The following is a 13,223-nucleotide window of genomic DNA, read 5'->3' as shown; positions in this document are numbered from 1 at the left end:
AGCAGCTTTAATCAATGTAGCAATCCCCTACTCCCAAATCTCAATCAGAGCTACATACATATATTTGCACTTGCAACAATTTTAAACAGTAAAAGCATTAATACAGTTATCGACCTTGGCCAACGGGCCTAATCATCGTCTATCTTGAGCATATACTCCTCAGCGCGCAGAGCTAGCTCACGTATGTTGCGCAGACAGCCAGCGGCAGCCAGCTGCAGCTCCTTATTGGTGGATCCAATGCACTCCAGTAGGAAGGGTACCACGCCGCTCTGTGGACAGGGAATAGAGAATAGGGAAAGGGGATTAGGGATTAGACAGATTAGCAGCCAAGGCACATGGATACAGACCTGGTGCATAGTGATGCAGTTTTGCGGATCCATCGATAGCTTCTCGAGGGCCATGGCCGTGGTGCGGTGCACCAAAGGATTCTCGCTGGTCATGTAGGTGACAATGGGTGTGACGGTGCGCAGGCGTCCCAGCTCCTCCGTGTTGTTGCCGAAACAGGCGCAAGCAGCGACGGCCGCCGCTAGGTTCATGCGCAGCATATCATCCGTTGTATTGACCAAGTCGGCGAGCTTATATATGACACGAAGATCCGTTAGAATGGCTAGATTGGTCTGGTCCAAGGCGATGGTGGCGATTGCCGCACAGACCGCTGACAGTACCATGATTTCCTTGGACTTGAGCAAACCCACTACCAGCTCCATGGCGCCGACCAGACTGCGCACAAGCTCAGCGGAATCCGTAGCATTCCGGACGCATGGACAAATGGCGTAGGCGGCATTCGCCTGGACGCGCGGACTCGTATTTTTGAGCAGCGACCAAACCAGACGCACTGCATCCAATTGCTCTAAAATACGCATACTCTCTGGATCCTCGGCGCACTCCTTGATCGCCGTGGCCAAGTTCTCGAGCAGCGGCGCGTGCGAGGAGTTAAGCAATGCCACCATTGCCGGCAATCCATTCGAATTGAGCACTGCCTTGCGGTTCTGCTTGAAGCGCACGCATTCGGACAAGGCGCCGGTGACATTGGTTAGGACCTCATCGCACTCGTCGGACAGCAGGCCAACCAGATGGTGTACAACATTCATGTCATCCAATTGCTCGACATTCTCATCGGACATGGCGCACATCCAAATGGCGCCAGTGGCGCCTCTGATCAACGGCTTGTTGTCCCGCACCGACTTGTCCTTCAGGATGCTGACGAGCGGCGCCAGTCCGCCCGCCTCGCGCACCAGATCCCTGGTGGTTGCATCAAAGGCGCACTTGTAGAGCGCCGTGCTGCACTCCACTTTCAGATCGATGTTCTCCGAATTCAAATGGGTCACAATATCCGCTATCATGCCTTCTGTGGTAATGGCCAGCTGGAATTTCGGTTCGGACGAGCATTTCTTCACGGTGCCCATAATCGGAATGACCACATCAATGTGCACGGACTTCAGCAAGTTGGCCATCAGAGGCACAATGCCGCTCTTTCGCATCTGTTCCATGTTGTGCTTGGAGTCGGCCAGCGTCCAAAGGGCACGTGAACCGGCTCGGGCCATGTCCAGAAATTCGATTTCCTCGGTGGTCAGTTGATTGCGTGGCGTCTGCAATATACTGCAGCGTATCGAAAACGAGAAGTTCATATATACAACAGATGTGATATGCGCCCGAATATAGCTACCTCACTATACTACCTCGTTTTGATGTCCAGCAGATCGACCAGCTTGGAAATGCCGCCGCACTGGCGCACGTATTTGCGAGCCAGGCGAACCTTGCTGACATTGGCCAAGGTCTCGGCGGCCATGGTCTTCAAGTCCTTCATGGATGAGTTGAGAATGTCGACAATCAGTGGTATGCCATCGAGATCCACGATCGTCTTCCGTATGTCAATATTGAGGGTTATGTCGGCGAGCACTGTGAGGGCGCCCAGGCAGCACTTGGTATCGTTGCACTCCAGTATGTTGACTAAGACATCCAGGCCACCAATATCTTGGATGGCGAACTGATTGATTTGGACGCGCAGATCGTAGTCCTGCAGGCAGCAGAGGCTAACTATGGTGGCTGTTTGGTTGCCCGCTTTGATGTACTTGACCAGCTTCTGGATGTTGTAATATTCGGCAGGAATTTCGGCAGCTCGCGCCACATCCTTCCAGCGCTCTTCCTCGTCCGTTGACGATTCCTCCTCTGTGGTATCAGAATCATTCATAACCACTTGACGTTTGTCCCTGGCGAAGCGATCCGGACAGGAGCCACATTGTTCGCGGATCTTTCGCGGGCGACGCTGCCCGGCGGTGCCAATCATTGTGGAGCACAAGCTATCAATATATAATATATATTTACATTTAAATATTTACGAATATATATATACACACAACCTTTCATACACAAGTAATTAGTGAGGAGCCTGTTGCTGTAGATGAAGTTAAATTTTCAGAAATTTGTGTGTAGTTTACGTAAAGGAATTTCAACATATTCGTACAAATCAATCGATCAAATAACATTTGTTGCCAGGGCAACGTTCACAAAGTTATTATGTTATATTGGCGTAGGGGAAATCAGTTGCTTTCGTGTTTAAATATACCGAAAATTGCCACTAAAACAATATTAACATATTCAAATTACCTAAAAATAAACGACTATTCTTAAAAAGTGCGCCCAATGAGGTTGGGGTGCGGCGAAATTGCGAAATTTTTTTTAGGTACGGTCACCTTTGGCTAATGCCGAAAAACTAAAGAACTTGACGTTAATAGAGCTTTTAATATAAATACTTACATATGTAAAATATTCACAATTCCTCAAGTGATCGAAAGGTATTCTTTTAGTTCTAGCCATATAACAAATAGATAGGACAACACATATAAATATTTACCACAAGAAATTGGATCGTTTTGTCCCACCCAAATTCGTATATACACACGTGCTTTCAATAATTTTTCTCTGACCGCTCGGCTACATCGCTTTCAATTTTTCTCTTTTTTTCTTTAATTCATTTAGATAAAGTTTCGCTTGGAAGCAAACAAGGGACTTATTTAATGAGCTGTTGAAAGACAGTTTAGGCTATGCGTCGAGTAATCCGTTACCAATAACCGATAATTCTGAATCGATATACATTTAACATAACGATTTAACAGACATTGTAACAGAGAAAGGAAAATGACAGCAAAAGGTTACAAATGCGGTGCTGCAGAGTAAGTGTCACAGAATTTGTTGCCACTCATTGTGGTCACATCAGATGCTATTAATAATTTTTCCTACCCCCGACAATTATGGCAACAAAGATTTTGACTTTTTACATAATAAACGGTGCGGCGCACTGCAGCGGAGCGCAAAAATGAGCAGAGCGTGCTGCGGCAGCGGTGCGGCGAATTGGGCTTAACAGCATTTTGATGCAGCTAAATTGTGGTCACACTGCCCAACAGCTGTGTTAAGTCTTTGTTGTGTTTTTCTTTTTCAATTTAAATTCGAAGCGTCAGTAGCGTATTTACTCTCTATAAAATACAATCACACAACTATGGGAAACACTAGTAGCAGAAAAGAATCGGACAATGTGTACACAAATGAGGAATTGCGCTTTCTAGAAACGGCATACCGCAATGCATCTGGCGGTGCATTAGAGAAATTAACCTCAGATCGACTTGTGGTAGGTGAACGCTATCGGGTCGTTGCACTTTTGTGAATTTTTGGCCAACAAATCAATGCTTGGCTGCCAGCGGCTCCGGTCACAAGTTCAAGGTTTGCCGCAACAGTGTCATGCGACTCCATAGATAATATATATTGTATGTGCGTATGTGCGTGAAAACCCATTGCCTATATCGGCGTTATCAATAACAATTTGCATTAACTGTATACGTTTTTGGTTGTACAATCATGTCTTTGGCTAGACGAATTTATTTGCTTTGCGCATTTGCGGCTGACTTTCTGTTTGTTTAGCCTCGTCTAATTTGCTTGCTAACGAATTAGTCGTGATTCCAAGGGGGCCAACACATAATTATGGCAACGAAATTGAATTTGTGATAAACAATGGACGTGACGAGTACAGCAATTGTCATCAAATATTAACAGTGTGCTCGTCCCCTCTAGCTCTGTAATCAAAGAGTTTGCTTACGATCGCATTAATTTGTTTATTTTTATGTATGTGTGTGTGCGTGTGCATGTTTTGGATTGCCCGAATAAAACAGGAAGCGTGGTCCCAGACAATCGAGCGCTCGCTAGCCGAGGCCACGGCTCAATATCTGTTTATGCCAACGAAGCCGGGCCAGCAAGTCATCAATATACCATTGAAAAAATTTGGCGAGCCCTACTACATTATGGAGCGCGGCAGCATTGAGATGAAAATGCAAATGTTGCTGTCATCTCTGCAGTGCAGCCCCAACGACAGTTTGAGCAGCAAAAAACTGGAGCAGGTGCGCTCTTATCTGATGATAACTGAGTTAGTTCTTAATTAATGGCCAGTCTGTTTACAGTATATACACTCTGTCATTAAGAGCTATGTGCAACTGGAGAGCACTTTGAAGAGTTCCAATATCAAGGACTGGCAAGACCTGGGCGTGATTACCACGGAGCGTTCGCTCTGCAGCTTTGCCAAGGGGCTGATGCGCAGCCTAAGCAAAGACTTGGAGCACCCTTTGCACAATGAGGCATTGGAGCGTTGGCTCCATGTAACGCCACAATTTCTACAGTTGTGGCGCGAGGTGTTCGCGCAGCTTTACACGCGGCACGGCGGCAGCAAGCGAACAATCGTCAAAGAGATGGAAATTTCCATTCTGCCCCAGCTATGCGGTATGTAATGCGCAATGGCGTTGTTTGTATCTCAATCATGACAATCGTAAATCACATTTAATTACACACACACACACACACACACAGATGCGCCGCATAATAGCCACTACCGGCCAATCATCGAGCTGCCACATGTGCTGTATATTAATGCACAGTTGCCGCGCGAGATGCGTCATAAATGGCGTTTCCTATTCTCGTCGAAAATCCACGGCGAGAGCTTCTCCACAATGCTTGGCAAGATGATGGACAAGGGACCGACGCTGTTTTTCATCGAGGACGAGGATCAATACATTTTCGGCGGCTATGCACCTGAATCGTGGGCACTTAAGCCCCAATTCGCTGGTAACGATACTTCGTTGCTCTATACGCTCAGTCCAGCCATGCGCTGCTTCAGCGCCACTGGCTACAATGACCACTATCAGTATCTTAACTTGAATCAGCAGACAATGCCTAATGGGCTGGTGAGTAATTGTGCAGCCTATAGACGTATATCGATTTATATTATCATTACTATGCTCTTTTCTACAGGGCATGGGTGGACAGTTCGACTATTGGGGTAAGACCGATTGAATAGATTTCTAATTGAAATTTGATTATAGCTGTATTTGTATTATAAATAGGTCTCTGGTTGGACTGCATGTTTGGCGAGGGTCAGAGTGTCGAGAGCTGTACTACATATGCCGACTATGTGCAGCTCAGGTGCGTTCCTGCTACTATTTTGGGGTTCAATATAAAATAACGAAAAATATCCTTCTTTATAGCAAACGTAAGCAATTCAAAATACGCAACTTGGAGGTTTGGGCTGTAGGCGATTTGCCTGTCAAGGATGATGAAGAGGGCGGCGGGGATAATCAGGTAAATATTCCATATAATTAAGCGAGAGGGCCGAAAGTAAAAACTTGGAAGTATTTTATAACATATGTAAATATAAGTTTGCATACATTTTCTTTAAATGCGTTTCGCTTTTTCCTGTAGAAACGTTCTGTATTGGATGGTAATTTGGAAGATCGTGCCATGCTTGAAATCGCCGGCAAGCAAATGCACTCGGATGGTCTGCGTGAGCCGGGCATGGATGATTGATGGCGGTCGACATGGAAGGCATTGAGTGAAATCTTGGAGTTTATCAGATTCAAGAATTTATAGCGTCATGTCTCTTTTTGAGTGTGCGATTTAAACCTATACATATTTACTTTAGCTTTAAAAACCTTTTCAAACTACTTTAGATCAAATCCTGGGTACAAGGTTCTTTCCATTCCTACAACACTTAAGCTATTAATATTAATAATCTATAATCTATATATACTGAGATATATACATACATACGTATATAGAATGTATTATGCATAGTGTCTATGTAATACTGAAAGTATTGTTGTTGCGTTCTAGGCCTACAAGTGATTGTGAATTATTTAAAAGCAATGTAATGTCGTCGTAAATCTCCCCTCTTTTTCGCGTTTCAATAAATCGCTAATATTTTGCTGAATTCAAGTTTATTGCTACAATTAATTAATTAGAATATCTCGCACGCCACAATATGAGTAGATCATTAATTAATGTACTTTAAATGTCAACAGCATAGCCCGAGAGCGTAACGCCTGGTGCAATCTCCTCCTCAACGTATGAGCCGGCCTCTTCGAAGGAGCGCGCATTGCTGTCCTCGAAGCTGCGTCCTACGCTCGCCGGCGTCTGGCGCAGCGGCGGAGCCCGCTGGCCGAAATTGCGCGACACACCATAATTGCCGGAGTTCTGGTTGTGGTTGGAGTTCTGGCCATCTTCGTCGTAGCGTCGACCCGTCGATCGTAGCTTTGGTGCCTGGAATGTGTGCTGCTGCTGCTGGTCGTTGTTGTCCCAGCCGGGGCGATTGTGGAAGTCGTAGGTGCTCGTCTCGGAGCCCCGCGGATAGTTTGTCTTGCGCAGCATGGCCTTAAAATTAAATGGTGGCTCCTCAGAGTTCTGCCAGGAGAGAAGTGCTGCAATCAGTTCGAGTCCGAATCGTATTCTCTGACGTTACTTACATCGTCCTCGTTGCGACGCGCCATGTTTTGCAGCTCCCGCACCGGATCCGAGGGCGGATATGAGGAGCGTTGCTGGTAGTTCCGTTGCTGCTGGCTGGGATTATTGCGATACTGATTCGAGGATGGCATCGGTGGCGGCGGCGGCGGCGCCGCATAGCCCTTTAAGGAATTGCGACGCGATCCGGATCGATAAACTCCCCAATTGGCGTTCTGATAGTTGCTGCTGTTGTAGTTATTGTTGTAGGCATTGTTATAGGCATTCATGTTCCTTTGCATTTGATTCCTGATGGGTTAAATTTGAGAAGGGACTCCACTAGGATTCCGCAATGGAACTCACCTTCTCAGCTGCTGTGGATCCCGGAAGTAGTTTTGATTGTAGATGTTATCGCTCTCGCCCATGCGATCCCAGTTCGTCTGGCAGGCCTGCTCCTTCTTATACGCATTGTAGGTCAGCAAGCACGAGGTCATTGAGGGATTGCGCTGCAATGGACTATCCCAGGGCTCGTCGTCCTCCGTCTGCTGCAGCAGTAGGTGATTCGGAAAGGTTTGGCGCGTGATCGAATTGGCCGGATCCACCATATATTGGGTGTCGTAAAATGGTATCTGGTCCAAGCGGAACGGCATCTTCTTGATGGGCACGGGCAACGGCCCCAGCTGGGAAGAGTTCACCTCACGCATATTGATTCGCTCGAAGGGCACCGCTCGCGTGCACTTGTTGAGGCCAGCCACCATGCGTTGATTGTAAATGTGCACCTGTGCAGGTGTTGCCATTTCAATTAGTGATAATGCAATTTGAAAGGGTGGAAGGTGGGAAGAAAGGAGGGAGGGTTGGCATACCTGTTGCGATAGATTGACAAAGTCCTGGAAGCGAGCGGCTCGATAGTGTAGCAGCACCTGAAAGATGGATTTCTCGCGCCATTTCTTAGCAAAGGGTCGAATGAAATCCGCCGTATTCTGATTGAGCTGTCCGGACTTCTCATTCACCAATGGCGGTAAGCGGACACGGTCTCGGAAACCACGAAAAGCTGATAAGGAAAGCACAACAGAGAGAGAGAGAGAGAGAGAGAGAGAGACAAAGAGAGAGAGAGAGAGAGAGAGAGGAGAGAGAGAGCAGAGAGAGGGAGTGGGTTAGTGGCATGTCAGAATTGCGGTCAGTCTGTGGGGAGTCACCTTAATTTAATTAAATTTTCATTTATTTTCTATGCAACACTTATAATTCATCTGTCTCTGTAGGCCACGTCCCACTAAGCCGATTGGTTGCATCACCAAAGGTGGGTGGACACCTGGATAGATGTATATATATGTAGGTAGACACCCTCCTAAGCGGCTTAAGTTGTGTGTGGGTACATCGACCAGCCAGAGACCCTAACCACTAATGCAAACTTGCGGCTTGGTTAGTTTGATATTTTATTATGCATGCTGTAGTTGCAGTAGTATGTATGTAGTATTTGGTATGTGGTATATCGGTAGTGCTACCCCCCACGAATTAGTAGTATACGCGCCCACACGGGCATTGCATTTGGTTATGTAAAAATAGTGCGAGATCTATTCGTCGACCGAGGCCTGTTCGATTTTGGAGATGCGCACGGCGGCGAGAGCCTCGTCCTTACGCGCTTCCAGAAACAGTTCATCGGCCTCCGATGGTGTCTCACTTATGTCGATATTTTCCTCATCGTAATCTTTAAGCTTATCAACTTGAGTTCTTTTACCTTTTTGTATTTTGCTGGCGGCCTCGTCATGCTGGCCGGGTCCCTTCTTGCCCACTGTGTGATAGAGACAGAGACAGAGTTAGGGAGGGACAGAGATGAGCATTGCCTTAGATGGCGCCACTTACATTTGAAGACCTTGCCGCCCTTGACGCGCTTGCGTGCGAGCAGGGCACGCATCATCGACTGCACCTTGATGACCTTTTTCACCTGCAGCTCGTATTGCCTGGCGATGATGATAACAGTTTAGTGTGCTCATTAGAGTTTGTCGATTTGACAGCGTAGCTCACCTGGCCAGATACTCATCGTTGTAGTAGCGCAAAAAGACCTTGGTCTTGCCCAGTGCCCAGCCCTCCATCTTGAGGCGCAAGAACAGCAGACGACAATTGTCTTTGGTCATCTCAACCGTCTCATCAAAGTCAAAGGCCAAAAACTGATATCTGAAGTGGGATGCAAAGACGATCAGACTGGATGAAGATATGGCTGTGCCGCTGCCTACCGTTTGAGGAACTCCTCGAAGGGCAAGCGTGTGGAGTAGCCACGTTGTCGCGCCACGACCGTGTCGAGAATGCCCAGCGCCTTCATCTGTTGCTGCACAACGTCCGAGTGGAAGGCACGCGGCTTGTACTCCAGATCGGCGCGAATGCAGCGCACAAAGTGCACGCCCAGGTTCGCGTTCTGGCTGAGCATTTTGAGCAGGGTCAGGCAGGTGAAACGGAAATTGGCGGCCATGGTGCGCAGATTGTTCACTTGCGAGATGCAGCCAGCGCTGAGCGTGTTTAGAGTCTTAAAGAGCAACAAATGAGTGTAGTGAGAGTTGGGTCTACGTATGGTCTACGGTCTACGATTGTATGCAACTCACGTATGATCTGCGCTCACTCTCGTCCTTATGCTGTATGGCCTCAAAGGGCATGGTCAGATTGCCGGCTTTGGTTAACTGATTGGTAAACATGAGCATGACGCTCTCGTCCAGCGAGGAGCGGAACGTTTCGATCATCTCCGGCGGCACAAAGTCCCGATTGATGTCAGTGAATGCGCGCGTATCGTAAATGATGCGGCCCGTATAATGGGCCACGGATAGCTCTGTGGCAGTGTGCTTCTTCACGAACTGGCTGTGCTTTTCCGAAACGCGATCTTAAAGAACCAGAGGAGGCCGTGAGTAGTCAAATTATATCATAAGGGCTGAAGGGAGAAAAGTATAAGGAACCAAAGCGTAGCGAAATGAAATAAGTACACCTAGACTGAAGGAAGTCAAGGAAATAAAGTAAATCTCGGGGTCTACTAATGAATTATTCAACAGAATAAGATGTTGATCTACTGTAGAGTAGGAGAAAAGTATATAAGAAAACTATTCCAGAGGGCTTAAGATTTGAATCTACCCACTATCTGTAACAAGTAAAGCGTGGGAAAATAATATCATGTAGGGTCAACAGACTAAGCTCCAGGTCTACCCATAATCAAATCCTGATCCTGACAGGAGCGTGATGCATCGTCTATGATATAGAACAGTCCATCGGGCTTGGTCAGCAGATTGTCTAGAGCCGTCTTGTTGTCATAAAAGTTCAGATTGATGGTATCGATGTCCTCGGCCTCCATTTCCAGCATTTCGCTAATGAAGATGCGCTGATTGTAGTGGTACTGCATTTGCTCGTTCAGCGTGTTGATGATGAGCTGCTCCAGGCCATTGCGATGGAAGCACTCAAAGCCGAACATATCGTGGACGATGATGGCATTCGTATCACCACTGTACAGAGGGTCATCGGATTAACGATCAGACACTTGTCACTTGTCATGAGGTCATACTTACAAGACGGCACGTGGGAAGGACATATTCATGTTGATCCGATTGATGATAAAGTCCACCAGACGCGAGTAGAGAGTGGAGGCGACAGCATCCCGAGCATCGCGTGCCTCCTCCGTCGTATACTGTCGCCGCTCGGCAATGCCGCCCTTTACCATTATGAAGTTGGTCAGCGACCACATGAACTTCTTCTCATCGACCCGCAGCAGCTCGGCGATGCGAGAGACAATGTCGGTATTCTCCACCTCGGCGTATTTGCCCGATTGACGGAAGCGAATGTTGCCGATATTGAGAATGGCGGCGAGCACCTTTCTCACCGTCTCCAGCTGCTTGTGATTGAAGTCCAAGTCGCGCAAAATGGTCTCAAATTCCTGATAGCGCTCAACGTTGCCCTCGGGATCGTCGCGACGATACTTGAGCTTCGATGGCGGCACATCCGGGGGTATGCGCAGATAGCGATAGTTGCGATCGGCCTTCAGGTTGTAGTCCTTCAGCTGATTCTGTTGATTGATGTAATCATAGAAATAGTAGAAGATATGAAAGTTGTGCTGGCTGCCATCGGTGGTGGCCACGCGCAGCTTCTCCAGCATGTACATGTTGAAGACGGCCCCACTCATCTTGCCGGTCTTGCCGAAGGTCAGGCAATACTGCAGCACACAGCGGGTGGAGTCGTTGTTAACCGGTGTCCCGGCATTCACCATCATCAGTATGACCTTAATGGAGCTTTCGACGCGCCCTGTGGCGCCCCGATTCCCGTCGCCCAGATAGCACAAATGCTTGATCAGCAGACGGGCATTGGTCGACTTGCCCGAGTAGCTCTCGCCGGAAAAGATAATGTGCTGCGGCTCCTTGTGGTGCAGCATGTCCTGATAGGCGATGTCTGCCACAGAAAAGATATGCGGCTGGTTCTCCGAGCGCGACTTGAACTTGTATTTGGCGTGAAACTGAAAAAGAGGAATATGTTTATAATATGTATATCTAAAATGGGACACGCTGGAACACTCACATCATTGCTAAACTCCTGCTTGAGCTCATTCGAGTTCAGCGAGAGCAGTATGTCGCCAATGAAGCTGTAGGACTCGCCCATTTCCATGCGATTGCGCAGCGAGTCGAGTATGCTCTCGTCCGTTGGATTGTCTATGCCTGCCAGGTCCTCGGGATACATGCGTTCCGGTTTCTCATCGAAGCGCTTAATATAGCCGCGATCCACGAACAGTTCGGGCTCCTTGTACAGCGTCTTCACGTCGCTTGCCAGCTCCAGCATCTCGGCCAGATCCGAGCGCATTTCATCTTCGTTCTCGATGAGCTCGGTGAGAAACGGGTGCTCCACCATCTCCACCATCATCGGACGATTCTCGGCATTCTTCTCCAGGCACTCGGCAATAAAGTCATTGATTTGCTGCGACCAGTTGGTGGGGCGTGTCAGGGTGGGCGGCGGATTTCGCACGATTGCGAACATCGCCCGTGTGGGATGCATGTCGGCAAACGGTGGCTTGCCGTCGGCCAGCTCAATGGTGGTAATGCCCAGGGCCCAGACATCGGCGCGCACGGTTATGTCCGGCTCACGGGCCTCCATGGCCTTCACCACCTCGGGTGCCATCCAGCAGGGCGACCCAATGCAGGTGCCCCGTTTGCCCAGCGTCGAGTCCACCTGACGCGACAGGCCAAAGTCACAGAGCTTAACGCGTCCGTTCTTGGTCAATAGAATGTTGTCGCCACGTATGTCGCGGTGCAACACATGGTTGCGATTCAGCTCGATGGCTGCGCGACAGGTTTCCCTGATAATGTACGCAATGTGCTCCTCCCGCATGCGACGGTCCAGCTTGAGCAGCTTGTTGACCATGTCCACGGCGGTGCCACCGGCGCAGTACTGTAAAGAGTTGAAGGGTTAGCCCGGCTATGGCTATTGGGATAGCCCGGCGGAAACTAACCTCCATGACGAACCAGATCTCATCGGGTCCATTGGGCTTCGATAGCTTATAGACGCCATAGAATTCGGGCAAATTGGGATGGGCGCAATAGTCGCGCAGCGTGCGATACTCCTCCTCAATGGACACCTGGTGCTCCTCATCATAGTGCTGTATCTTCAGTGCAACGATGCGATCATTGTCCAATTCCTTGGCGCGAAACACCTTGGCATTGACGCCCTGCGCAATCTCCTCGTAGATCTCGAATTTGTCGGTCGGATCCGGCAATTGCGAGTACGGTAAATACATGTTGAATTACTTGAACCGAACAACTCGCTGGACACTGCATTTGCGAAGAGGGATTTACTGTGTTTAGTCAATGACTTACGAAAAGTCTTGCACCCGTTTTAGCCGCTGTCAATTGCATTAACCCCCTCAATGTTGCATAACACTGCCCATGAAGGGCTTCTGAACACAAGTGGAACACTAGTTATATAAGCGGACAGAGAGGAGAGATTCAGAATGATTGGGAAAATTTTGGATAATTCAAAAACTGTTGTATAGCTCAACTAAACATTGGAAATTTCCAATGAGCTATATATAATTTGTATTATTTTATCCATGATATAAATACTGTTTGCTGAAATCATTGACTAGAATTCCCTCGGTATCCATAACCTTAGATGTAGATATTCACACAATGCCTAAGGACTCTATAGGTTGGACATCTTACATCATATGAACCCCCATTAGACTAAAACACATTTTGCAGCTCGGGCACGTGAGTGTCCTTGACGAAACAAACCTGTTCACTTGAGTTAGTTCTATGTGTCACACCACAATTGATGAAGGAAGTATTCTTTGCTCCAAGCTCCAAGAGGGATTTGCCGAATCGACTGCACGCTTGCAGCACGTAGCGCCGCAGAAACTCAACTGAAAGTTGTGCAAACGGATTCTTCGGCTTTTTACTGAGACCAAGAAGCCCCGCAACGACACCAAGGCACCACGTTTAGCCAATTGCCTATTCCAA

At 48.0% G+C, this 13,223-nt stretch overlaps 3 protein-coding genes across 5 annotated transcripts; 1 reads left to right on the top strand and 2 right to left on the bottom strand.

Annotated features, from left to right (window-relative positions):
- Window positions 1-6: 6 nt before the first annotated feature.
- On the bottom strand, window positions 7-3,034 carry gudu (Armadillo repeat-containing protein gudu). Of its 3 annotated transcripts, none has more exons than XM_089466282.1 (4): window positions 2,758-3,034; window positions 1,680-2,300; window positions 348-1,599; window positions 7-269 (listed from the first exon to the last, which is right to left on the bottom strand). In XM_089466282.1, exons 2-4 carry the CDS (start codon window positions 2,285-2,287, stop codon window positions 129-131), a joined length of 2,001 nt encoding a protein of 666 aa, XP_089322408.1. In that variant the 5' UTR covers window positions 2,288-2,300; window positions 2,758-3,034; the 3' UTR covers window positions 7-128. The 3 variants fall into 3 exon arrangements, with proteins under 3 accessions (XP_089322408.1, XP_017859557.1, XP_089322407.1); XM_018004068.2 differs by lacking the exon at window positions 2,758-3,034 and adding an exon at window positions 2,361-2,518; XM_089466281.1 differs by lacking the exon at window positions 2,758-3,034 and adding an exon at window positions 2,370-2,509.
- A 334-nt stretch (window positions 3,035-3,368) lies between these two features.
- On the top strand, window positions 3,369-6,247 carry LOC108611429 (MTOR-associated protein MEAK7). The gene is made up of 8 exons (XM_018004072.2): window positions 3,369-3,625; window positions 4,164-4,388; window positions 4,449-4,764; window positions 4,852-5,225; window positions 5,293-5,320; window positions 5,385-5,463; window positions 5,526-5,619; window positions 5,740-6,247. Exons 1-8 carry the CDS (start codon window positions 3,497-3,499, stop codon window positions 5,842-5,844), a joined length of 1,350 nt encoding a protein of 449 aa, XP_017859561.1. The 5' UTR covers window positions 3,369-3,496; the 3' UTR covers window positions 5,845-6,247.
- ninaC (STKc_myosinIII_N_like and MYSc_Myo21 domain-containing protein ninaC) lies at window positions 6,238-13,159 on the bottom strand. The gene is made up of 14 exons (XM_018004067.2): window positions 12,999-13,159; window positions 12,218-12,536; window positions 11,293-12,156; window positions 10,293-11,230; window positions 9,937-10,229; window positions 9,348-9,619; window positions 8,985-9,271; window positions 8,776-8,925; window positions 8,614-8,711; window positions 8,489-8,542; window positions 7,617-7,804; window positions 7,117-7,532; window positions 6,780-7,062; window positions 6,238-6,717 (listed from the first exon to the last, which is right to left on the bottom strand). Exons 2-14 carry the CDS (start codon window positions 12,500-12,502, stop codon window positions 6,325-6,327), a joined length of 4,521 nt encoding a protein of 1,506 aa, XP_017859556.1. The 5' UTR covers window positions 12,503-12,536; window positions 12,999-13,159; the 3' UTR covers window positions 6,238-6,324.
- Window positions 13,160-13,223: the final 64 nt, after the last annotated feature.

This window comes from Drosophila arizonae, chromosome 3, assembly GCF_054131065.1.
Source record: "Drosophila arizonae isolate 15081-1271.41 chromosome 3, UAZ_ARI_1.0, whole genome shotgun sequence".
In the NCBI taxonomy this organism is placed as follows: Eukaryota; Metazoa; Arthropoda; class Insecta; order Diptera; family Drosophilidae; genus Drosophila; species Drosophila arizonae.
This window is presented reverse-complemented; position numbering and strand designations above follow the sequence as displayed.

What these genes read in the sequence shown, in the direction of transcription:
- gudu (XM_089466282.1), bottom strand. Translation starts at nt 2,287, where the DNA reads ATGATTGGCACCGCCGGGCAGCGTCGCCCGCGAAAGATCCGCGAACAA. An exon ending in CTGCTGGACATCAAAACGAG is followed by an intron (nt 1,600 to 1,679) that starts GTAGTATAGTGA and finishes GATACGCTGCAG; the next exon opens with TATATTGCAGACGCCACGCA. An exon ending in ACTGCATCACTATGCACCAG is followed by an intron (nt 270 to 347) that starts GTCTGTATCCAT and finishes CCCTGTCCACAG; the next exon opens with AGCGGCGTGGTACCCTTCCT.
- LOC108611429 (XM_018004072.2), top strand. Translation starts at nt 3,497, where the DNA reads ATGGGAAACACTAGTAGCAGAAAAGAATCGGACAATGTGTACACAAAT. An exon ending in CATTCTGCCCCAGCTATGCG is followed by an intron (nt 4,765 to 4,851) that starts GTATGTAATGCG and finishes ACACACACACAG; the next exon opens with ATGCGCCGCATAATAGCCAC. An exon ending in GCCGACTATGTGCAGCTCAG is followed by an intron (nt 5,464 to 5,525) that starts GTGCGTTCCTGC and finishes CCTTCTTTATAG; the next exon opens with CAAACGTAAGCAATTCAAAA.
- ninaC (XM_018004067.2), bottom strand. Translation starts at nt 12,502, where the DNA reads ATGTATTTACCGTACTCGCAATTGCCGGATCCGACCGACAAATTCGAG. An exon ending in TCCTTCCCACGTGCCGTCTT is followed by an intron (nt 10,230 to 10,292) that starts GTAAGTATGACC and finishes CCCTCTGTACAG; the next exon opens with TGGTGATACGAATGCCATCA. An exon ending in GATCCACAGCAGCTGAGAAG is followed by an intron (nt 7,063 to 7,116) that starts GTGAGTTCCATT and finishes TTAACCCATCAG; the next exon opens with GAATCAAATGCAAAGGAACA.